This window comes from Camelus bactrianus, chromosome 17 (assembly GCF_048773025.1).
Source record: "Camelus bactrianus isolate YW-2024 breed Bactrian camel chromosome 17, ASM4877302v1, whole genome shotgun sequence".
Lineage (NCBI taxonomy): Eukaryota > Metazoa > Chordata > Mammalia > Artiodactyla > Camelidae > Camelus > Camelus bactrianus.
In genome coordinates this window covers 36,117,607-36,143,334 of record NC_133555.1, presented here as the reverse complement: position 1 = coordinate 36,143,334, position 25,728 = coordinate 36,117,607, and the positions used below count along the sequence as shown (strand labels likewise).

Sequence of the window (25,728 nt, the reverse complement as noted above, 5' to 3'; positions counted from 1 at the left end):
ATCTTTTTATTGTTTCTGTAGCTGTGCCTTTTCCAGAATGTCATTTGGTTGGAATCGTACAGTTTGTAGCCTTTTCAGACTGGCTTCTTTCATTCAGTAATATGTCTTTTAAGTTTCTTCTATGTCTTTCATGGCTTGATAGATTTGTTTTTTTTGCTGCGCATATATTTTTAAATTTACACATATATACTGTTCATTGTTTCTAAGAACACTTAGAGCTTTAGCTTTTAAACTTACATAGTTATCAAAGGAATAAAGCCAACCACAATATAAGAATTAACTCCAAAAGATACATACACCCCGCTGTTAACAGCAACATTATTTATAATTGCAAAGATAGGGAAGCATCCTAAGTGCACATCAATTGTTGAATAGATAATGAAGATGCAGCATATATATCTATGTAATGGAATACAACTCACCCATAAAAAGGACATTTTGCCACATGTGGCCCTTCATTCCTTTTTTTTTTTTTTTACTTCAAAAACCAGAATTTTATAACTGTCAGAGACATTTCCATTACATCAAAAACAGCAAAATACCTAGAAACAAACCCAATCAAGGAGGTTACCTATACTCTGAAAACCAAAATGACACAAAGAAATGGAAAGATTTCTTGTGCTCTTGGATTAGAAGAATCAGCACCATCAAAATCGCCACACTACCCAAAGCAATCCACAGATCAGTGCAACCCCCATCAAAATACTCGTGACATTCCTCACAGAACTAGAACAGACAATTCCAAAATTTATAAGGAACCACAAAAGACCCCGAACAGCCAAAGCAATCTTTTGTAGGTCTCTCTTTTTTTTTTTTTTCTCTTTCTTCTTTTTCTCTTTTCTTATGGTTTGATGACTAGAGAAGGTCCTTTATCATTTGTTGTAAAGCTGGTTTGGTCGTGCTGAAGTCTTTTAGCTTTTATCTGTGAAGCTTTTGATTTCTCCATCAAGTCTGAATGAGAGCCTTGCTGGATAGAGTATTCTCGGTTGTAAGTTTCCCCCTTGCATCATTTTAAATATATATATCATGCCACTCCCTTCTGGCCTGAAGAATTTCTGCTGAAAAATCAGCTAACGTTATGGGTGTTCCCGTGTATGTTATTTGTTGCTTTTCTCTTGATAATTTTAGTATTTTCTCCTTATCTTTAATTGTTGCCAATTTGATGACTATGTGCTTTGGTGTGTTCCTCTTTGGGTTGATTCTGTGTGGTACTCTCTACACTTCCAGGACTTGGGTGACTGTTTCATTTCCCATGTTGGGGGAGTTTTCAGTTATTATCTCTCCAAAATTTTTCTCAGATCCTTTCTCTCTCTCTTCTCTTTCTGGGACCCCTATAATGCGAATATTAGGGTGCTTCATGTTGTCCCAGAGTTCTTTTAAACTATCCTCATTCCTTTTTCTTTTTTCTGTTCTGAAGTAGTGATGTCCACTAATCTGTCTTCTAGCTCACTGATCATTCTTCTGCCTCATTTAGCCTATTCTTGGTTCCTTCTAGTGTATTGTTCATTTCAGTGATTTTATTCTTCAACCCTGGGTATGCTTTATATTTTCCAACTCTTTGCTAAAAACTTCACTCTGTGCATCTATACTCCTCTTGAGTTCTCTGAACATCTTTGCCATCATTATTCTAAACTCTTTCTTGCATAAATTGCCTATCCCATCACTTATTTCTTCTGGGATTTTATCTTGTTCCTTGGCCTGGGAGATATTCCTTTGCTTATATTGTCTATCTTCCTGTGTGTTTTGGATTCCTTCTGCAGGCTTTAGGATTATTGTTTTCTTATTTCTAGTATCTGCCCCTGGTAGATGAGGCTGGACTAGAGGCTTATGCAGGTTTCCTGGCAGGAGGAGCCAGTGCCTGCCCACTGCTGGGTGAAGCTTGGTCCTGGACCTCTGGTGGGTAGGGCTGTGTCTAGAGGCCTTTGTGGCTTAGGAAGTCTGATGATGGGTGTGGCTGTATTCCTATCCTGTACATTGTTTGGCCTCAGGCTTCCCTGCAGGCTGTTGGGTGGGGCTGTCTTGGTGCTAATGATCCAATCAAGATGTCAGCTTCCAGGAAAGCTCATGTAGATTAACACTCCCAGAATGTCCGCCACCAGCTTTTATGTCCCCAGAGTGAGCCACAGCCACCCCCCACATCCCCAGGAGACCCCCCAAACCCAGCAGGCAGGTCTGGCCCAGGTTGCTATGAAATCGCTGCCTCTGCCCTTGGACGTGGTGCATGTGAGTTTCCGTGTAAGCTTCTCAAGTGAATGGAGTCTGTTTCTCCCAGTCCCATGGAGTTAAGCCCCACTGGCCTTCAAAACCAGATGTCCTGGGGTCTCCTCTCCCCAATGCCAGGACCTGAGCTGGGGAGCCTGATGTAGGGCTTAGATCTCTCACTCCTGTGGGAGGGCACCTGGGACTTAACAAATCTTCAGCTTGTGGGTCACCCACCTGAGGGGTGTGGGGTCCAACTGTATCATGAGCGTACCCCTCCTACCATCCTGCTGTGGTTCCCTCTTTGTTTTCAGTTACAGATCTTTTTCGCTAGGTGCGTCTTTTTTGAATGGTTGTTTAGCATTCAATTGTGGTTTCACTGTAGTCTCGAGGAGAGGCAAGCTCGTGCTCCTACCACTCTGCCATCTTGACCAGAACTCTCCAAGATCATGGGGTATCTTTTCATTTCTTTAAATCATCTTCAATTTCATTTATCAATGTTTTAAAAAGTTCTCAGAGTGTAAGTGTTTGACCTCTTTGGTCAGATTTACTCCTAAGTATTCTATTTTTTATTTTTGATGTGATTTTAAAAGGGATTGTTTTCTGACATTTGTTTCTGTATGTTAATCTTGTATCCTCTTACTTGCTGAATTCATTTATCAGCTCTAGTAATTTTTTACATGGAGTAATCTTTAAGGTTTTCTATATAGAGTATCATGTCATCCACATATAGTGACAATTTTACCTTTCCCTTCCGATGTGGATCCGTTTTTAAAAACTGTCTGATTGCTATGACTAGGACTTCCAATATTAGATTGAACTGAAGTGGTGAGAAAGAGCATCCTTGTCTTGCTCCAGATTTTAGTGGGAAGGTTTTCAGTTTTACACTATTGAGGATTATATTGGCTGTTTGTTATAAATAGCTTTTATTATATTGAGATATTTTCCCTTTATACCCACTTTAGTAAATTTTCATCATGAATAGATGTTGAATTTTATCAAATGCCTTTTCTGCATCTATTGAGATGATCATGTGGCTTTTGTCCTTTTGTTGTTGTGGTGTATGCCATTGATTTGCATATGTTTAACCATCCTTGTAACTTTGGGATGAATCTGACTTGATCATAGTGGATGATCTTTATGTGTTGTTGGATTCAGTTTGCTAATACTTTGTTGAGAATTTTTTGTATATATATTCATCAAAGATACTGGCCTATAATCTTCTTTGGTAGTGTCTTTGTCTGGTTTTGGTATTAGGGTGATGGCTTCATAGAATGAGTTTGGGAGTGTTCCCTCCTTTTCAATCTTTTGGAAGAGTTTGAGAAAAGTCCGTATAAATTTTTCTTTGTATGTCTGGTAGAAAACCCCAGGGCAGACATCTGCACTTTTGTTTGCAGGGAGGTTTTAAAATTACAGATTCTATTTCACATCTAGTGATCTGGTCTGTTCACCCATTTCTTCTTGATTCACTTTTGATGGGCTATTTATTTCTAGAAACCTAGTTATTTTCTAGGTTGTCCAATTTGTTGGCATATAAATTGTTCACAGCATCCTATTTTTTTTTTTTTTTGTATTTTGTGATATTGGTTGTAATTTCTCCTCTTTCATTTCTTATTTTGTTCATTTGAGTCACCTCTCTTTTCTTATTAATGAGCCTAGCCAGAGGTTTGCTGATACTGTTTCCTTCTTCAGACAACTAGCTCTTGGTTTTATTTTTTCTGTAGATTTTTGAATGTCTATTTTATTTCCTCCCTGATCTTTATTATTTCTTTCCTTCTGGTAACTTTAGGTTTTGTTTGTTCTTTTTCTTATCTAAGAATTATATTTCCTTCTTTCATTCAAATTGACTCAGTCCATACATAGCTTTGAGATTTTCATATCTCTTATTATTTGTACTAAGGTGTTTATTCTACCTTAGAATCTTTCTGCATTGTTGTATTTATATGAATGGTAGGGGGGAGGATATAGCTCAGAGGTAGAATGCCTGCTTAGCATGTACAAGGTCCTTTGGTTCAACCTCCAGTACCTCCGTTAAAATATATATAAATAAATAAACCTAACTACCTTCCTAAAAATAAAATAAAAAACATTTTTAAAAAATTTTAATAGTATTTCTACAAGCCTCATATTTAAACAGTATATTTGTTTATGGGTATTATGTAACATGAAACCATTACACATCAATGTAGTTACTTTTTCATTCATTCTTACATAACAGGCAAGGTTTTTGCACAAAAGATTGGTTTTATTGAAATTTTACATAACTTATTGACAGTCAATTTATGTGGAAGCCCTTATTTCCCCCCTTTTCAGATATTTCCATTTGGCATGAAATAAAATTCCAAATTCATTCAAGCTGTATAACTAAATTTAAATATTTTTAATGTGTTAAAAAGAAAAATACAACTGAGGTTCAATTAAAGTGATTTCTCGTTTTCCTACTCTTTTCATCTCTTAAAAACAAACTCTGAAAAGTAGGTTAAGTTGAAGCAGTGCTCTACTGAAGCATTATCATGTTTTAAAATGTTCTGCTTATTTTATGCCTGTTAAGGATAAACTATTTAGAATTATGATTAAGCCAATCAAGGCAAATTATTGGTTGTCAGTATTAACCCCTCTTGGGGTAGGCTAGTTCTTCAGATAAGAAAATAAACATCAAACAAAAATTACCCTTCATTTCTAGCACAGATTAACTTCCAAAAAAACCCAACTGGCTAGACCTGCGCTGTCCAATATGAAAGCTACCTTTGGCTACTTAAACTTAAATGTAACTAAAAATTCTTCAGTCATACCAGACATTGCTCAAGAAGCACACACATCTGGTGATTACTAAATTGGACAGCATAGATGTGGAAAATTTCTATCACTGTAGGAAGTTCTACTGGACAGCACTGGGCTGAACCATACAGGAGCTGACTCATCTATAACTATGTGAATATATGTTTTTTTCTTCCTTCTTAATCACAAAAGCTACTTGTTTAAACAAACCTTAACAGATTGGCAATCTTGTTTATTTTTAGCCCCAGATAACAGTATAAAAATAGGTATTTGTACAATTTCTCCGAATCATACAACACAATGGAAAAGTCCAAAGTCCTGTAATAAATCCCTTCTTTACTAACGTAAAGCCAGTCTCATGAGCTCCCTCTGGGCCGCAGCATCTTGGCCAGGGGCAGAGTTCTCCTGTGGTACGTGCAGGGAAGCCTTGCTAGGGACTCCACATCAGTGTGGACTAGTCACTCCTGCTACCTTATCCGGCCTCCTTGGAGGATGGGTCCCTAGCAGCACCACCTCTGCTCCTTCCTTTCAGGGGAGCCCATGGTGCCCACTCAAGGCAGGCTGACCGTCCACACAGGGCACACAAGGCTACCCATGACCAGCTAGGCCCACACCTCCTCTGCTCAGGCCACCGGCGCACCATCTGAGCCCAGTGCCTGGGTAGATAATCCAGCCCTTCTTTCTACCTTCAAGGCCCAGATTATATACCTAAAAGTCTTTCCTGAGCGCCTCCCTTGTAAAATATAACTTAAAATATATGAAAATAGCAATTTGTATAACAAACCCAAAGAAAGCTGTTCTCAGTTAAAAGACAGAAATGTATTAAACTCTTTAAAAATAAATAAACTCTCATCTGACTAGTCCAATATCAATATTCTTTTCACAACCCCTTTTTCCTTGGATTCCTGAAAACAATGCAATCAACTTCAAAATTTGGTCTTTAAGTGATACTTTTAAAAAATAACACATTTTCTAAAATATTAAATGTATATTATTTAGAAACAGGTGTATGCAAATAAACTTTTAAATATCAATATACAAACCCATTTATCAATTCTCCAGTTAACAGAAAGAGGTATTCACATGTTTGAAATTTGAAAATCATTTTTCCTAACTATGACCGTGGTTTCTAGACTTTGCCCTTAAGCACAAGCTATTATTCCTCTACGACATGACCCACAACATGAAGATTTATAGCCTCACAGGGTAGGAAGATTCTGTAGTCTTCTGCTGGATGGTATCAAAGCTGAAGGCTGAAAGATACTTTGGTGGTATAGCTGGGAACAGATTCTGTAACAAAAGGGAAAAACATACTCAACCATTGCCTTATTTTGTTATGAGATATAACTACATGCTCTGGCTATGTCACAGCCTATCAAAATTATGCCATTTTATATACTTCAATTATAGAGATAAATGTATTTATCATCAAGTCAGGTGTAGTCATGCTTTAGAGAGATCTGAATCTAAGAAAAATACACAATTATTAACTCAATTCTTTTGCAATCTTCTCAGCTAACTAACACAGCTACATCAGCATCTTGGAAACTCTATGACCCTAAAATAATAGAAGTTGATAAAAAAGAAATAGATGGCCAAGGACTGGGCACTGTGGATACCAGGTAAAAGGGAATATGGTTTATAAGAGAACTTTGAGCTATCCCTAAACCAAGCAGAAGCTTAGGAAATAATCCTTTTTATCGGTCTTGCTCTTCCCACTGGCTTCTCTTTCTCCCCCTCTCCCTCCCTCTCTCGACATATACAATGTGTCAAAGGATGGTCTATACCAATGGTTCTCAAGATGTGTTTCTCAGGCATCAGTATCACCTAGAAACTTGTTAGAAATGAACATTCTCCAGCCCCAGAGCTGATGACTCAAAAACTCTGAGGGTAGGGTCTGTAGCTGATTCTTACATTGATTTATAGTGTGAGGAATAGTGAGGGGCTTCACTTTGCCATCATTCTCGAATCTCACACGGTTGGAAGTCCATGTGGACTCCCTAAGTCTACTTTTGTTCCTTATAGAGATTAGTCTGATTTTAACTCAGACATTAGTCTGATGGGGAAGGAGAGAAAAGAGGAAAGACACCAAAACAAAGAAAAAGGAAAAACAAATAATTAAAAGCATATGGCTGACCACATATATAGATTGAACTATTAAGAAATCATCATTTTTATAGGTCCAAACCAGCTGAATATTGGCAAGATCATTTGGTTCAACCTGATATAAATACATGAAGGATAGATTATAGTTAATTTAGAAATAAGTGAATAAACTGAAAATCTGTCATGACTAAAATTAACTTTTAAAAGCAAATTATTTTACTGTTAGCCACACAGATCCAAAGCTTAATATCTATTTTCTCTAATTTGTTTTTTAATATATATATTTTTTATTGTAGTCAGTTTACAATGTCAATTTCTAATTCATTCTTCAATCTTATTTAATAGCACTAAAATATAAATAAGCAATGAATACAATACAATAAAGTTTTTCACAGAAGAAACTTTACAACCCAAAGATAAATTTTGGCAAATAGTTGTGCTATTTCAGTTTTGGAATTTCTAATTTATTTCATGATATTTCAGCATTCAAGATTAGGGATGGCCAAACAGATTAGGTAACTGTATAGAAACTTCATTTAATGGAAAAAAATTTGCCAATGAATGGTATTTCTCATTAACATCCTGAGACATCTGAATACCTGAAGGTGACGAATCATCTTCAGACATCTACCGACGAGGAAGGAGCAAGGTCACCTGTGTGATATTTTCTGAGGGAGACTGAGGGAATCTGCCCCCAGGAGCTTACCTTCAAAGTCATGGGAGTCAGGGCTCCCTCCTCCCTAAATCCACATGCAGGACATCTTTCTTTCAGGTCTACCCCCAGCATTATCAACAAAAGAGAACTGAAAAATTAAGGACTAACTCGCAAGCATCCACACCCAGAAAAGAGATGTGGGATTAGAAGAACAAAGACTAATTTTCATTTTTTCCTGTGTCTCACAGGAAGGGGCTCAAAGGCTTCAGGAGCACTTTGGAAATAGGCACTGGGGGGGGGGGGGCTTTCATCCTTTCCTGAGGTCCTGTGACTGCCCTGTTTCTCTGTATCATCATCACCACCCTTGGGGAAACCAAAGCCACATGATCTGTTTACTAATCTGCCATCCTGGTTTCCCTTTTGTGGTTTTTATGTAGATGTAGCTTGATTATACAAGAGTTTACTTTTTCTAAAATGGATTTTGAGATGGAATCTTTCCCCATTAACTAGAATACTATTTTATCAATATCATTTTGTCAAAAACCCATGTAAAGTTAGTAGTGTAACCCTCACATTTTAAGTGTTATGTTTTCCAGCCTCTCTGTCACATAGTCAATGATGTGGTAAGCATTCTAGCGCACTAGGAAATTTTGATTATTTTAAGGAAGCTTTACTTTTCCATTTACCAAAAAAAACCAAAGTAGCCTACCCCTAACCAATTAATCTTTTATCAATTTGACATATAAATGTATTACATGAGTACATGGATTTCTATATATTCGTTTTAAATAATTTTAAATGAGTAACCTACCTCTTTCTTTAAGATCTTCAAGATAGGCTTTCATAAATTCTTTATCAAAATGCTGGCGATCTCGTTCACTTTCTATCATATCATCACCATCTTGACACTGGGTATTCTCAATGGGATTGTCCATAAGGCTTACAAATCTATTCAAGAGAGTATGGAAAATGTCATATTTTCACCTGTGCCTTTGTAACCTTGTGAAATTCCTCTCAGAAGAAGTCAACATTTGTGGCAGTAAATCTCAAGTTCTCACTTATTCTTGAAAGACACAGCCAACCGCGTAACATTCGTGTCACCAGTGGAATTCCACCACACAGTACTCCAACAAGATGATGGAGGCAGTTTATGGCACAGACTATGTAGAGGTTTGATGGGGAAACGAGGGCAACGTAGCCACGGGCAGAGGGCAGAGAGCAGCCCATAGTCTCCCTGTCACGTATGCTGTCTTACTGTGTTTGACAGTACTCCCAACTGGTGATCTCAAACTCTAAAATGATGTGGCTACATTGAAAAGGGCTCAGATAAAATCCCCACCAAAGAGGTATTTAAAAGATGCACTACTCCTGTTAAAAAAAAAAAAAAAAAAAAAAGGAAGCTAAAGGAGAGAAGCCAAAATGGCACTTGATCTCATTTCTTTATAATTTTAAAAGACCTCTTGATGTGAAAAATTATACAAATTTTTCAATTTAAAACAGGAAATCTTTCAAATAGTCTTTGGTTGCAATTTTAGGCCCTACTCAGTCTTGGGGTGTTGGAGTTGTTCTCTCCGGTTTGTAGAAGAGACATCATATACATATAAATGATATGAGCCACGTATCTCAGAATTTAGTATGTGTATTTCCCAGTTCATTTTCATCTTAGCTGTATTTCACGTCTAAAAATGGGGAAAGCAAAAATGTTTTAATTCTTATATAGATAGACCCACTCAACTTTTCCTTTGCAATTTATTTAATTGAATTTTTATTGCCCTTCCTATCCAAAAATAAGAAATACTTATTTAATCATTCTTCAACTTTTTTTTAAATCAATCACTGTCCATATCCTAAAATTTGAACAGAGCAATGATATTTATGTAAAGCAGCAGTCTCTCGCCCTACCCCTTTGCATCCTCTTCCACCCAGAGAAATCTCTTTCATAGGTCAATCACCATTTTTACTTAATCTATTTGAAATATCCTTTGTCACAGGACAAATACTTTAATGTTGTTCAATCAAGTGGAAGTCCTCCTCCCCTGATTTTCAACTCCTGCTACCTCCCTAACCCTTCCTCCTCCCAATTTTTATCTATACTTTACTTTTTAAACATTTTATTTGGAAAGTTTTCAAAATTCAGGGAAGTTGAAATTTTTTTTAAAGTGAACACCCCTGTACCCACTGCCTGGGTTCCACATTTAACACTTTACTGCACTTGCTTTACCACATAACCATCCCTCTATCCACCCATCAAGCCATCTAATTTTTTGATGCACTTCAGAGCACATCACATAAATTGTGGACTTTTTATTGCTGTAGATTTTATTCTAGTACATATATAAATTTTTTATTGAAGTATATAGTCAGTTTACAATGTGTCAATTTCTGGTGTATAGCACAATGCTTTAGTCATATTGGAACATTTATATATTCATTTTCATATTCTTTTTCACCGAAGGTTACCAGAAGCTGTAGAATATGGTTCCCTGGGTTATACAGTATACACTTGTTGTTTATCTATCTATATATATACACATACACACACACACACACACACACATATAGTAATATCTGCAAATCTCAAACTCCCAATTTATCCCTCCCACCTCCTTACCCCTGTCCCTAGTAATCATGTTTATTTTCTGTCTCTGAATCTGTTTCTGTTTTGTAGATCAGTTTGTTTGCTTTTTTTTTCTTTTTTAGATTCCACATATAAGTGATATCACATATATCACTTTATATATCTTTCCCTTTCTGGCTTACTTCACTTAGAATGACAATATCCAGGCCCATCCATGTTGCTGCAAGTGGCATTAATTTATTCTTTTTTATGACTGAGCAGTATTCCATTGTATAAATAAACCACAGCTTCCATATCCAGTCAGCTCTTGATGGACATTTAGGTTGTTTCCATGTCTTGGCTATTGTAACTACTACTGCTACGAACATTGAGGAGCAGGTAGGTTTTTTAATTAAGGTTCCCTCTGGATATATGCCCAGGAGTGGGATTGCTGGATCACAGGGTAAGTCCGTTTTCAGTCTTTTGAGGAATCTCCATACTGTTTTTCCACAATGGCTGCATCACAACTACATTCCCACCAGCAGTGTAGGAAGGAGGGTTCCCTTTTCTCCACACCCTCTCCAGCATTTATCCTTTGTGGACTTTTGAATGATGGCCATTCTGACTGATGCTGAGATGATACCTCATTGTAGTTTTGATTTGCATTTCTCTGATAATAAACATGGTACTGAGCATTTTTTCATGTGCCTATCAGCCCTCTGTATGTCTTCACTGGAGAATTGCTTGTTTAGGTCTCCTGTCCATTTTTGGATTGGGTGGTTTGTTTCTTTATTAAGTTGTATGAGCTGGTGATATATTCAGGAAATTAAGCCCTTGCCGGTCTCATGTTTTGCAAATATTTTCTCCCATTCCGCAGGTTGTCTTTTTGTTTTGCTTATGGTTTCCTTTGCTGTGCAAAAGCCTGCAAGTTTAATTAGGTCCCATTTGTTTGTTTTTGCTGTTACTTCTACTGCTTGGGTAGACTGCCCTAGGAGAACATTGCTGAGAATTATGTCGGATAATATTTTGCCTATGTTTTCTTCTAAGAGGTTTATAGTGTCCTGTCTTATGTTTAAGTCTTTAAGCCATTTTGAGTTTATGTTTGTGTATGGAGTGAGGGAGTATTCTAACTTCACTGATTTACATGCAGCTGTCCAGCTATCCCAACACGACTTGCTAAAGAGACTGTCTTTGCTCCATTGTCAAAGATTAATTGACCAAAAGTTTGTGGGTTTATTTCTAGGCTCTCCATTCTGTTCCAGTGGTCTATATGTCTGTTTTTGTACCAGTACCGTGCTGCTGTGATTACTGTAGCTCTGTAGTATTGTCTGAAGTCTGGGAGGGTTATGTTTGGGCACTGTTGATATTTTCTGACTCTTTGCTGAAACCTTCGCTCTGTGCATCTGTACTCCTCTCGAGTTCCCTGAACATCTTCACCATCATTCTAAACTCTCTCGGATAAACTGCCTATCTCCTTGTCCTCTGTTCCTTCTATGATTTTTGTCTTGCGCCTTGCTTGGCCTGGGAGAGATTACTTTGCCTCACACTGTCAACTATCCTTCTGTTTGCACTTTGAGGTAGGTTAGTTCCGTTTGTCAACCATGGAGAGGTGGCCCTCTGTGGGAGATGTCCTATTTGTCCCAGCAGTACACTCCTCTCTTGTCACCCAAGGGCCAGGGTCCAGCCAGTCCCAGGGTAGATTCAGGCCTGTGTTTGTGGATTCCTTCCACAGGCTTTGGGATTGTTTTCTTATTTCTGGTGTCTGCCCCCTGGTGGGTAAGGCTGGACCTGCACCTTCTGCTGGTTTCCTGGCAGGAGGAGTGGGTGCGTGCCCACTGCCAGGTGAAGCTTGGTCCTGGACCTCTGGGGGGTAGTGCCGTATCTAGAGGTATCTGTGGCTCAGGAAGTCTGCTGACTTGGGGGGGGGGGGGCGGGGGGAGCTGGCTATGTTCCCACCCAGCATGTTTTTAACTTTATTTATGTATTTATTTTACAGTATCATATTTTTTTAATTGTAGTACAGTTGATGTCCAGTATGGTATGTTACAGGTATACACTATAATGATTCCCAATTTTGAAAGGTTTATAGGTACTATAAAACGTTGCCTATATTCCCCCATGTGGTACAGTACCTCCTTGTAGCTTAGTTTATACCTGATAGTCTGTACCTCTTAATCCCCCACCTTGCCCCCGCTTCCGTCTCCCACTGGTTACCACTAGTTCCTTTTCTTTTCTGTTATATTCACTAGTTTATACTTTTTTTAGATTCCACATGTAAGTGGTATCTTCCAGTATTTGTCTTTGTCTGACTTACTTCCCTTAGCATCATGCCCTCCAAGTCTATCCCTGCTGTACCCCAGAAACTAACACAACATTTTAAATCAACTGTACTTCAATTAAAAAGCAAACAGCCCACCAACCCACTTAAAAGATGTGCAGAAGAACTGAACAGACATTTTTCTAAAAGAGGAAATGCAGATGGCCCACAGGAACATGAAAAGTTACTCAACATCACCAGTATCAGAGATATGCCTGCTCAAAATCACAATGAGATATCATCTCACAACTGTCAGAATGGCCATCATCAAAAAGAACACAAATAACAAATATTGGCAAGGATGTGGAGAAAAGGGAACCCTTGTACACTGTTGGTGGGAATGTAAATTAGTGTCCTGGGTAATTTGTTAGGGATGACATTAAATCTGTAGACTCCTTTGTGTAGTATGGCCAGTTTAACAATATTCTTCCAATCTAACAGCATAGGATATCTTTCCATTTCTTTAAGGCATCTTTAATATCCTTGGTCAATGTTTTGTAGTTCTCCATGTGTAAGTCTTTCACCTCCTTGGTCAGATTTATTCCTAAGTATTTTATTTTTTTGGATGCAAATTTAAAAGGGATTGTTTCTTTACTTTCCTTTTCTGATATTTCACTGTTAGTGTAAAGAAATGCAACTGATTTCTGTATGTTAATCTTGTACCCTGATACCTTGCCAAGTTCTTTTATCAGCTCCAGTAGTTTTTGTGTGGAGCCTTTAGGGTTTTCTATACACAGTACCAAGTCATCAGCATATGACAACTTTACCTCTTCCCTTCTAATTTGCATCCCTTTTATTTTTTTCTTGTCTAAATGGCTAAGACTTCCAATGCTATATTGAATAGAAGTGATGACAGCAGGCATCCTTGTCTTGGTCCACATTTTAGCAGAAAGGCTTTCAGCTTGTCACCGTTCAGTACTATGCTGGCTGTAGGTTTGTCATAAATAGCTTTTGTCATGTTAAGTATGCTCTCTCTAGTCCCACTTTGGTTAGAGTTTTTATACTTTTACATTAATGTCAAAAACACTTGCATTCTGATCTGTAACTATATTTAATGTTTCTATCTTGCCTACAGCTTGATTCTAGAAGTGCAAATCAATACACAGCACTTAGACATTTTTGCAACAATTATCTGGTAAGGCTTGGAGATGCAGGCAGTGCTTGCCCAGCTGCCAGCCTTGCCACGGGCAACCTCTCAGGGAGCAGGCCAGCACCCTGGGGAATACCCGAACACAAAAGCTGGCATCTTTGCTTCAGGGCCACCCTAGAGCAAACATCACACTTCTGGTCGTGGGCTGGACAGCTGGTGCTGACTGATCTCCCGAGGGAATCAAGGAGGAGCATGGAGGGCAGGGGCTCACCTGTTTCTAACAGATTTTCCGTTCATTCCTTCTGTTTTTAGCACCAAAGTTTACACACCTCCCTGTACCTGGAATCTGACCACCATGCTTCTTCAGAGTCCTTTAGGTCAGATGGCTCATTTCTTGGTTTGTTCTGAGCTTCGGCCTATTTCATCCTATTTCCATGAGCTACCACTGTTTCGGCTGCTGCATATCTCCCCAGAAACGTATTGGGATCTCTATTCTGTGACGGCCTTCCCTGTTTCCTCCGTCATCATGGGTTTATGTTTTTAATTTTGCTCCCTCATTTTAAGGGGGGGGAGGTCCTCAAGATGGATAGGTGTTAAGTACACGGTCAACCTCCCCATCAATACCATGGCATTTGATACTCTTTTTACAGTTTCTGTATTTAATTTGTGGCTTAATCCAGATTTCTTTTTGTGTGCTATTTATGATATATAGCTTTACAGCATAAGAAAGGGAATGAAGAAAGGCTTTATCTTTGTCTACCTGGCCAATTTCCACCATGCTGTATTAATATTTCCCCACTGGTTTATGAAAATTCCTGTGTCATGTATTAAGGTCAATTTCAAGACCACCTCTTCTAATAATGTATCTGCAAATCTCTGCCTAATATCCCATCATTTATTCTAGGCAAATTCTGTTGCATTACTCTTGTTTTCCAAAATTATCACTGCCCTTCTTCCCTTTCAGAGACATTTTCAAATCAGTTCCTCAGTTTCCAAAAAGGAATCCCACCGGAGCTATGGAATCACATTATACTTCAGCCTAATTTTTGGAAGAAATCACCTCTTGACTGTTTTTCTATCCAGAAAAGATAGTAAGTACCTCCCAAAATGTAAGCCCTCTTCGATATTCTTTTGGAACACTTCTCGGCTCCCTTCATATAAGAGAGTCATTCCTTCCAGGGTTTTTCCTAGATATTTTTACTGTTGGTTATTAGCATTACTGCCATGATGTCTTCCACTGTTGTCTACAGGTTATTCCTAAGAAATCAGTAAGCTATTGAATTTTTAGTGCAAAGTTTTTTTTATTGAACTGTTATTAATTCAAAAAGCATCTGATTCTCCTAGATTTCCAAGTCCTACAGTTGTATATTTGAAACAACTGTAGTTACCTGCACAGTCAGTTTTACCCTGATCAGAGGTCCTCCTCCTCCCCCTGGATGTGAGACTGCTCCATCTGCTCCCAGCTGCCCGAATCTGGAAAGGGTTTGAGGGGTGAGTTCTGTTACCCCTTCTTTTCCAGAATGCCGTCTAGGTATGGAGAAGTGGGCCTCTTCTAATCTAGACAGCATTCCTAAGTCAGCCAAGGACAGAGGATGGCCCATTCCGACGAGAGGCGCAGGGTGGAGCAGATGTCTTAATCTTGTGCTTCTACAGGACTGATTTTAGTCTCTTCTTTGCAGTAGTTAACCTCCTTACTTCTGTTTGCTATGTATCTTATTGCAGAGACTGGAAGATAAGGAAGACTCATGCTAACAGTGAGCATTTGCTACTGTGAAAACTGGGAGTCCCAGGGAAATAAACAACTGGTGTTCAAGGCAGGTGGGACCCCAGACACAGTGAGGAAGTGGCTCTCACAGGAGTGGCCTCGTGAGAAAGTTCCTGGGAGGCTTTGAGCTGCTGGGGGTGGGCCAAAATGGTCTCTGGGTGAAGGTGATAGGGGAACCCTAAAGCCCCAGATTCTGGCAGGATGGTACTAGCAGGGAGCTGAGGGGACGTGCCTCAGACGAGGGAAGAGCTGGGGCTTTTCAACTCCACATCCGAGGTAAGAAAGTCTATTTAGTTTCTTACCTTAGATTGGAGTCTATCACCTTAGTATGGATGATTTTTCATAGTTCTTGGTGGTTTGCAGATTCTTTCAAGGAAATCCAAAGAAGGGTGAGGCACCGAGGGAGGATTCAGCAGCCACTGACCCATCTACCCCGGCCAGCAGTGACGTGAGTGCCCAGTGACAGACCAGGGCGGCCTTGGCACTGCGTGCCTTCAGCCAGCAGACAGCATTTGCCCTGAAATCCTCTGAGCTTTACCTCCCCAGGCCGTTGGCCAAAAACTTCAAAAAGCACCACAACTTCTCAGAGTACGAGAACGATCTAAACGGTTCCTGAGAAAGGCTCCAGGCGATTCTCACTCTTACTTTGTGTCCAAAAGGGTCTCTACTGGGGATCCTGGTCTACTCACTTTAAAGGTGTGGATGAGTCACAGAGGGCCGTTGGGAGCTCCACCAAGTGGTCCCCGCTGACAACTAACAGGGTGAGCTTCTTTAGGTTAAGCAGGGCATATGGAAGGTAAGTCATCTTGTTCTTATACAGGAGGAAGGTCTCCAGTTCCTCTAGCCTAAAGAAGACGCAAAAGAGATTAGAACAGAAGGATTCAGCCTCACAGCTAAGAAAACCAAAATGGATTACAAATAAGGATTTCTTACTAGAATTTACCTAGTTAATTTTTCATATGTGATCATTATGAGAATAAACTATTTAAGTAATTTTAAAGCCATGCCACCATCCATGACATGACTTGGGTTTTCTTTTAAGGTTTTGCTGACTCAGTTGCCAACTGAAGACACAGGTATAGCAGAAGCAAAATCAACATGTCCCCATACCCCTACCAAAGTGTCTACTGTATTCCCAAGGATTAACGGGGCATGGGAAAGAAATCATATTAGAATTAGAGAATAGACAAATTTTGGCAACATATTTCTTTTGTTATGTCTTCAAAACAGTTATTCTCCCATCATATTTTCAAACTTTAAAATAGGAATAAACCTGCAGAGGGAAAAGAAAAGGAGCAATATGCTCCAAAGGTCTTCCTCTGTCTTCCAGAGTGACCCTCTCTAGTTTTTTCATTCATTTGTAGAATTTTGACTGATCTCACAAATGCTTCACCAAGTTCCCCTTGTGTTTCAAACTAAAACAATTCCCACTTTGTCTCATAAACTTGGAAAGCATCCATCCACAGCAATCATATGAGAATGCACTCAGGACCAAGCCATCTTTGGCTTCTGCATCTCGACAGCTGACTTATGCTACCTTAAGAAGACTGTGGATTCCAGAAGGCTGGAGAGTTTGTTTCATCCACCACTCTCCGGGCCTGCCATGTGGGAGCCCAGTAATACTGGTGAAATGAATGACTCTTACATGAGTGAGTATAGTTATTTTTTAAACAAGAAATAGCTATGAGGATATGCTTAGGTTTTCTAATTATATCAATTTTGTTTAAAATGTTAGGTATAACGAATCAACAAATGAAACTAATAAAAACTATCCTGATATTCTGTAACAAATGACATGTTTCTATTCCATACATAATGAATTTACTTTTCTACCTTTGGGGAGGAAGGGATAAATTGGGAGTTCAAGATTTGTATATACTACTATGCATAAAATAGATAAACAGCAAGTTTATACTAAATATAGCACAGGGAACTATATATTCAATACCTTGTAGTAACCGATTATGAAAATGAATAGATGTGTGTATATGTATGTATGACTGAACTATTGTGCTGTAGGACAGAAACTATTGTAAACTGTATTTCAATTTAAAAAAAAAGTTAATGGTTCCATTCTGTTGGACTGAAGTAAAGTTCACCAAGACGACAAAGATGTGTTCAAATGCTTATAAATACACACACACACACTTATGTATACACATACACATATATAGTTGACCTTTGAACAACACAGGCTTAAACTGTGCAGGCCCACATGCACGCAGCTATTTTTCAATAGTACGTACTGCAGTACCGCATCAGTCTGTGGTTGCTTGAATCCGCAGAGAAACCCCAGCTACGGAGGCCGACAATAAATTACATGCAGATCAACCCCCTTGTTGTTCAGGGGTCAACTGTACATGTGTATGTGTGATGCAAACTATTCTATAAAGAGCCAAACTAATTTCCTAGAAACAAGAAACTCGAGAACATCAGTTGATTTCAGAGAGCATTCATGTGCTGTGCCTGTTTAAAATGTAAGTGATTCACGTATTTCACCTTCAGAGTGCAAGCAGCTACCTGTCTATGTCTTGCGGCAGATCGTTCAGGTTATTGTTGCTGATGTCCAACCACCGCAAATTAGACATCCGCAGCACACAGATCGGGACGCTGGAGAACTTGTTTACTGAGATGTCTACGAAGGAAACTTGCTTCAAATTACTTAACTAGAAAGGAATCACAAAAATATTCGGATTACTTTTTAATAGGAATGTCTCTTCCCAAAGGCATTTCTATGAACACATGCAAATCCAATCAACATTACAGGTGCACACTGGGGGTGCCACAATAGCACACAGTGGCTGCCCTCAAGCCATTTACACTTTCATAAATAAGCAATGCAATTTTATGTAGTAAGAACTAATGTGAAGTTTCCAATTTGCCACGTTCAGTAACACCGAGAAGTAAGTGGTTAATCTGTCCAACAGGAGTGACTTACGTAGTGGACGTGGGGTGAGGGATAAAAAGGTCAAAGATGAGTTGTCCCACTTCCAGCCTGAACATCTGAGAGATTACTGCGCCACTTTCTAAAGTGGGGAGGACTGGGGACTGAGCAGCTTGTGCAGGGAATTGTGAGCCCTGGCTGTGCACCTGCACTGGGACTACCGCCCGGCATTTCCTGGGGTGACACGGTGCTAAGAATAGAAGCAGCCACTTCCTCCCACCCTGAAGTTTTCAGAAATGGAGAATTAATATGCCTTCTAGGACTAGACAGAATCAGTGGCCAAGGCCTTGTCAGAGCCTCACCAGTGATACTATTTTCAGCCGATTCATTAGCAGGAGGATTTGAGAGATCTTTCTCTCTTCAAGCACAAGCAGCATGCTGAGTTCTATTTGGCAGCAAAAACTGTTCACTTCCATCTGCTCCATTTTATCAGAAAGTGATTTAAAATCATTTCTCCACTGAATATAATTAATATTTTTTAGTTAATGGACTTCTCAATTCCTCTCTGCAGGACTGTATTAGTTACCTCTTAAGTTTTGCTATGAATATATGAATGTTTTGAATTTTATCCCTTTATTTCAACTGTTTCCAATTTAACCATTATGGATAAATAAATCAAAATCTGCATTGCAGAAAACTGGCATCCCAGACATTAAATAAAAATATCTGGCATTATTATGATTTTTTGCCTAGTTTTCCTCCGACAGCATTTCTGAACTTAAATTCAGGTTGTGGACCAGTATAGTATCATTTGTAAAGACTTTATAATAGCTGGTTTAGGGTGATTAAAATGTCAGGAAAATGTGATATAAATAAAAATGGATTTCATCTTTTAGAGCTTCTCCCCCATGTTATAGACCATTCCATGTCACAAACCACATAAAAGCAAATCACAGTGCAAAAATGTTTCTTACCTCAAAGGGGAGCTCGGTTAATTCTAGATTTCCAGAACAGTCCAGTTTCTCTAAGTCTTCACAGTCTCCCAGTTCTGGAGGAATGCTTTCCAGACGGTTGAAACTCACATTGAGTTCCTTCAAGTTCTTCAAACAACCTGTCAGCAGAAAAAATTAATATCCATGGTGCAGGTCCTTTAAGATTTTTAAAGAACAAAAACCAAAACAAAGATGTATAAGATAGATGTAATAAATGATGGTAGGGAAGGCATTAAAAATAATTTTGCATTTCCCTTTTAAGCACTTTTGCATTAAAAGTCTGCTCATCTTTTATCCTGAGCACTTTGGACTGTGATCAGAGCATTTTCTCCTTTCTTTACCTGTGTAACCCTTCACCAAACTACAGGTGAGGTGACTGTAGGGGATATGGCCTCCATGTAGATTGGGTCAGGCCTCAGCACCCAGAAAGTGCAAATCCCCTTGAAATCATGATGAATGAAATGACAGGCAATGGCTTTGAAGTGGTCCAGTTCCTAGGAAGGACGGTGGCCAGCTGTGGCCTATCAGTGGACTCTAATGGGATGGAGCTAGATACTGAAATAGGCACAAAACTTTACTTACAAGATAAATGACTCAAAGTAGTTTTTTTATAGACTGCATAAAATTCATTTATCTATGACTTCATATTTGCGTTGATTTAATTATGACCTGCCATGCTTCTTAAATAATATGCTTTAAAAAGGCCTAAGTCCCTTTTACAGGCAGGAAGTGAACGCACTAACAATATCACACAATAACTGGATTGGTGGAGAAACACTGCATCCTGATAAACACACGACCTGTTCCCAACAATCAACCAGCACAAGACAAAATATTTTAATATTCTAAAAATCGTTGTCTCGCATGTTCTAAGGCATTAAATACTTTAACACTCAATCTAATTTTTAAAATTAGAAAACCAGAAGTATTGTCTACTTTTGGAGAGCAGGCACTCGAAATACAAATACCCTGCCATTCTATAAGTGAAAAAGGGAAACTTACAAAGACAGCATATTGGAGGCAGGGTCATTCCTGAGTCAGTTTTGTTCATCTCACTGTAACAAGTATAATGGTGATGCTGTGGAAATCAGTGGACCCTCTAACTTACCTACCTGGTACACTCTGCAACCTTTGTCAGCTACTGGTATCAAAATAGCTTGATGGATAAAGCGGGGTAATACAAAATGAGAAAAAAATTTCTCTTCTGGGGAGGGTTGGGGAGCATGTGATCTAATTAATGCTCTCTGGAGCTCCAGATTCTGTAAAACACTGTATTACAAAACACTTCTTCAGTTTAAAGCAGCAAAGTAGAAGGTTGGCATAGATGGTGTGACTATTCTAAGCAGTCTAGTTTTCAGATACAGGAAAGTACATGTATTTATTAAAGTGTTACATAATCAGGTGGATGGAGGCATTTGGTCCAGTACATTTATATCAAGTGTATCTGAATTTGTTTATATAAGGGGATGCCAAAAGAAAATGAGATAACCCGAGAAAAAGGTGTATACTAGCTCCTCGTAAGCTCAAAGAGATAGTCAATTTTTCAGCTCGAGAAGGAAAAAAAAAGTACTTTAGAAAATATGCCTCCAGTATAACATTTCAACAACTTACAGACAGAAAGAAATCATTTATGTTTGTATTCAAATCACTCTTCTTGCCATTTATTTCACCATGCCTGATCTCCTTTGATAAACACTACTTTTCCTTTCTCAGTATCCTGCTAAGAATTTGGCACTCCTAATAAAAACAGCATCATACTGGCATAAAAACAGACATATGGATCAATAATACAGAATAGAGAGCCCAGAAATCAACCCACAGACCTACGGTCAATTGATCTTCCACAAAGGAGGCAAGAATATACAATGGAGAAAAGACAGTCTCTTCAGCAGGTGGTGTTCGCAAAACTGGACAGCAGCATGTAAATCAATGAAGTTGGAATACTCCCTCACTCCACACATAAAAATAAACTCAAAATGGATTAAAGACTTAAATATAAGACACACCATGATAAATTTCCCGGAAGAAAACACAGGCAGAACATTCTCTGCCACAAATCTTGGCAATGTTCTCCTAGGACAGTCTACCCAAGCAATGGAAATAGGAGCAAAAATAAACAAATGGGACCTAATTAAACTCAAAGTTTTACACAGCAAAGGAAACCATGAGCAACACAAAACAGCAACCTACAGAATGGGAGAAAATAGTTGCAAATGATGTGACCAACAAAGCCTTAATTTCCAAAGTATGTAGCCAGCTCACACAACTTAATAACCAAAAGACAAACAACCCAATCCAAAAAGGGGCAGAGGACTTAAACAAGCACTTCTCCAATGAAGACATACAAATGGCCAAAAGGCACATGAACAAATGCTCAATATCACAAATTATCAGAGAAACGCAAATCAAAACAACAAGGAGGTATCACCTCACACCAGTCAGATTGGCCATCGTTCCAAAGTCCATGAACGATAAGGGGTGTGGGCAAAAGGGAACCCTCCCACATTGCTGGTGGGAATGCAGTTTGGTGTATCTGTTATAGAAAACAGAATGGAGATCCCAAAAATACCTAAAAATAGACTTACCATATGATCCAGCAATCCCACTTCTGAGAATATACGCGGAGGGAACCTCAACTCAAAACGCTACACGCACCCCAAGGTGCACAGCAGCACTATCTGCAGTAGCCAAGACATGGAAACGTCCATCGACAGATGAGTGGATAAAGAAGCTGTGTATATTTATACAACAGAATACTACTCAGCCATAAAAAGAATAAAATAATGCCATTGCAGCAACATGGAATGACCTGGAGAATGTCATTCTAAGTGAAATAAGCCAGAAAGAGAAAGAAAAATACCATATGATATCACTTATATGTGGAATCTTTAATTAAAAAAAGACAAACTTATTTACAAAACAGAAACAGACTCACAGACATAGAAAACAAACATGGTTACCCAGGTGGTGAAAGAGTAAATTGGGAGTTCAAGATTTGCAGACCCTGATATATATAACAGATAAACAACACGTTTATACTGTACAGCACAGGGAAGTACATTCAATACTTTGTGGTAGCCTATGGTGAGAAGGAATATGAAAGTGCATATATGCATGTTCACGTACGACTGAAGCATTGTGCTGTACATCGAAAATTGATACAACATTGTAAACTGACTATACTTTAACAAAAATATATTTAAAAAAACAACACTCCACACGGGGTGCAGCTAAAGTACAGTGAACCTGAGTTACCCACTCCTCTATAACAAGTGGTCAGCAAGTCTGCTGCTCGTCTGGGGGAGACGTCACCTAATCCTAGTCTGGGTATACAGGTGGTCTGGGCTTTGTAGTCTTTGCACACCCAGCAGGACATGCACAAGAACCACTGTCCTGATGGATGGTGCATTTCTGGTCCGAGGGTGTGCATCGTGAGTGTGGAGCTCCATGCAGCCCCAAGACCTCTGCCTCTCACACCCAAGAGAAAGAAACAGTGACAATGATCACTGTGGTCGTCACTTAAAGTGAAGCAGCTGAACAACAATATGACTGAAAATAATAAAATTTTGATCAAAATAACATAAGCTAAACTGACTTTATCAACTAACTAATATGTGGACGCAATATACTGTATCGTATGTTTACAGTAAACATACTACTGCATGTTTGTATTTCTAAAACCAAAAGGAGAAAAAGTTGCTAAACAGAGCATCACTCCCTCATGAGTCTTCTAGTTTCTGAGCACCTGGCAGATGTCAGCACGTTCCAGGTTAGGCAGGTGAGACTGTGGCATCACCACCCAGAGGGGACACTGTGAACCTGAAGCTCTGGGAACACACAGAACAGCCCTGCCCAGCAACTTCCGGGGCAGCGGGAGAAGGAAGCATTCCCAGTGTCACCTGCTTCCCAGACAAGGGGCCTGAAGCCTCCGGCTAAAGAACATACCAATTTCAGCTGGAAGACGGGAGATTTGGTTTTTTGGCAGATCCAGAATCCTCATGGCTTGAAACAGCTCGATATATGTAGGAATGATTTGAATCAGGGTATTGCTTATGTGCCATTCTTTCAGGTGTGTCTGCTCCTTCAAGGAATCTGGGAGCTCCTGGAACAGAATGGATTCCACCGATCAGAACTAGGCCCTCTGTGTGTTGGATTTCAGAGGCAGCGTGCACAAAGCAAAGGAAAACTGCATTTATTTCAAAAACAAGAAGCGAGGGAGCGTGCATGACAGCATTAGCCTTAACTGCCAGCTCTACAGCCATTCCAAACAAAGCAAGACAATGCTGTTGTCATTAACTAGCAGATCAGCCCAAGTTCAAAAGGGCCGTGAATTCACGACAGTATTAAAATCAAATGCTGAGTGAATGCTGACAACCAGGCTCCCACCCAAAGCCATGACGTATTATTTATTTACAACATACTAATTTAACATCTTCTAAAAACACCATCTGCATCTTTTCATTCCTCCCTCCCTCCTCTCCCCAAACCCCTGGAAACCACTGTATTTTTATTGTTTCTGTAGCCATGCCTTTTCCAGAATGTCATTTGGAGCACAAGGGATTTTTAGGGCAATGAAATTATTCCATATGATATTACAGTGGTGGCTACATGTCATTATCTATTTGTCAAAACCCACAGAATGTACAACATCAAGAGTGAACCCTAATGTAAACTATGGATTTGGTTGATGATAATGTGTCCATGTTGGTTCATCAATTGTGCCAAATATGCCACACCGACTAGGGATGTTGAGGGTAGGCGAGTATGTATGTGTGGGTGGGGAAGGCTATGTGTGAACTCTGTATTTTCTGCTCAATTCTGCTGTGAACCTGAAACTGCTCTAAAAGAATAGTCTATTAAAAAAGAAGAAGAAATAAAAAAAAAAAAAGTCATCTGGCCATACCCTTAGATTTTAAAATGTGTGCTGCATTTCCCTTCCTCTGTACTAGTGGCTTTTAAAAAAATACTTGATGTGGGGAAGGTACGGCTCAAGTAGTAGAGCGCGTGCTTAGCATATACCAGGTCGAGTTCCATTCCCAGGACCTCGTCCTCTAAAAGTAAATCAGTAAACCTAATTACCTCCCCTTCCCCCACACAAAAACACTTGATCAACATCTAGTATTTGTTAATAAAGTAAATTTCCAAATGTTTTTGATGAGTCTACAACAGGGAAAGAGCCCAGAATGACACTGAGGAGACCCACACACCAGGCCAGGCTCTGCCATCTTCCAGGGACACCACCTCCCTGGTCCTTCACTTCTGAAGTGACAGAGAGGAACTCAGCCATATCCAGGGCCTCCCCTGGCTCAAGTGTTCTGGGATAAAACTGTAAAGGTGCTGAGAAGTGCTTAAGACTTCAGGGGGGCTATTTGTCCACTTGAAGAAATTCAGCTCATGAGTTTACAAGCCCCCACTGCAAGCAAGGTGTGCTGTGCAATGAGGGACACGCGTATCCCCTGACTTCACAGAGCTGACCACAGCGCACCATTAGCCAAGTGGGGCAGGAGTGCAGAGGGGAGAGGTCAGTGGGGTGGAGGCAGCAACCAGAAAGTCCACAATGACCCTTTGCTCAGTACCCAGTACCTGTAATGGGCTTTAAGATCATTGCTATTGGATATGTGGGTTAAGATTTTAACTTGCAAAAGTGCTTTCACCTTAAATATGCTTTCACATAAACGTACCCTTTAAGACAGAGTGGGTATTATTCAGGCCCATTTAAAAGACGAAAACTGAAACCCACAGACATTTAAATGGGTCACTTAGGGTAAGGGCAGGCTACACAGCTTCAGGAACTAGTACAAAATGAAAATGCAGGCCACTTGCTAAAACTTATTCAGAATGTCAAGACAGTGACAGTAGAACATTAAACCAAGCCTGGCCCGGGTGACAGGGCCTAGCATCCAGGCCTGGCAAACCCATCTTGGCACCTCCAGACCTGAATGCAACCCACACCAGACCAGAGGGTTTCCTCCTGCAGCTGAGACAAGATGATGAGTGGGGACATCAGGGAGCTGACCCCCAGTCATGACAACATTCTCTTTATTGAGGCTTCAACATCGAGTGCCTCGTAACTAACTTCTCTCATATCGCTTTCAATCATGGCATGCCTGGAAAGTTTATTATGCCTTCTAAAATTATATCCAGAACTATTTTTAATAACATGAGAAAAATCTTAAGATAATGTGTTAAATAAAAATAAAAGGGACAGGGTCAAGATGGCAGACTGAATATACACAGACTTTTGCTCCTCTCTAAAATTCCATGTGAGATGACAGGAAAGGAATTCTTTTTTGAAGGCATCCACCTCACCGCAGGGCTAAGAGAAACACAAGGGAGGCGGCGGCAGCAACGTGCTGGTAGCAGAAAAGTTGGAAGATGGTAACCC

At 39.5% G+C, this 25,728-nt stretch overlaps 1 protein-coding gene across 2 annotated transcripts in view; it reads right to left on the bottom strand.

Moving 5' to 3' along the window:
• Nucleotides 1-4,423: 4,423 nt before the first annotated feature.
• LRRC2 (leucine rich repeat containing 2) overlaps nucleotides 4,424-25,728 on the bottom strand; it is a 44,239-nt gene continuing 22,934 nt past the window's right edge. For both annotated transcript variants that reach the window (XM_074345045.1, XM_074345046.1), the window contains exons 4-9: nucleotides 23,289-23,445; nucleotides 19,326-19,462; nucleotides 17,988-18,133; nucleotides 16,157-16,312; nucleotides 8,550-8,686; nucleotides 4,424-6,267 (exon numbers count right to left, since the gene is read on the bottom strand). In XM_074345045.1, coding sequence (XP_074201146.1) covers nucleotides 6,218-6,267; nucleotides 8,550-8,686; nucleotides 16,157-16,312; nucleotides 17,988-18,133; nucleotides 19,326-19,462; nucleotides 23,289-23,445 — 783 coding nt within the window. In that variant the 3' untranslated portion in view covers nucleotides 4,424-6,217. The remainder of the gene's footprint in view (nucleotides 6,268-8,549; nucleotides 8,687-16,156; nucleotides 16,313-17,987; nucleotides 18,134-19,325; nucleotides 19,463-23,288; nucleotides 23,446-25,728) is intronic.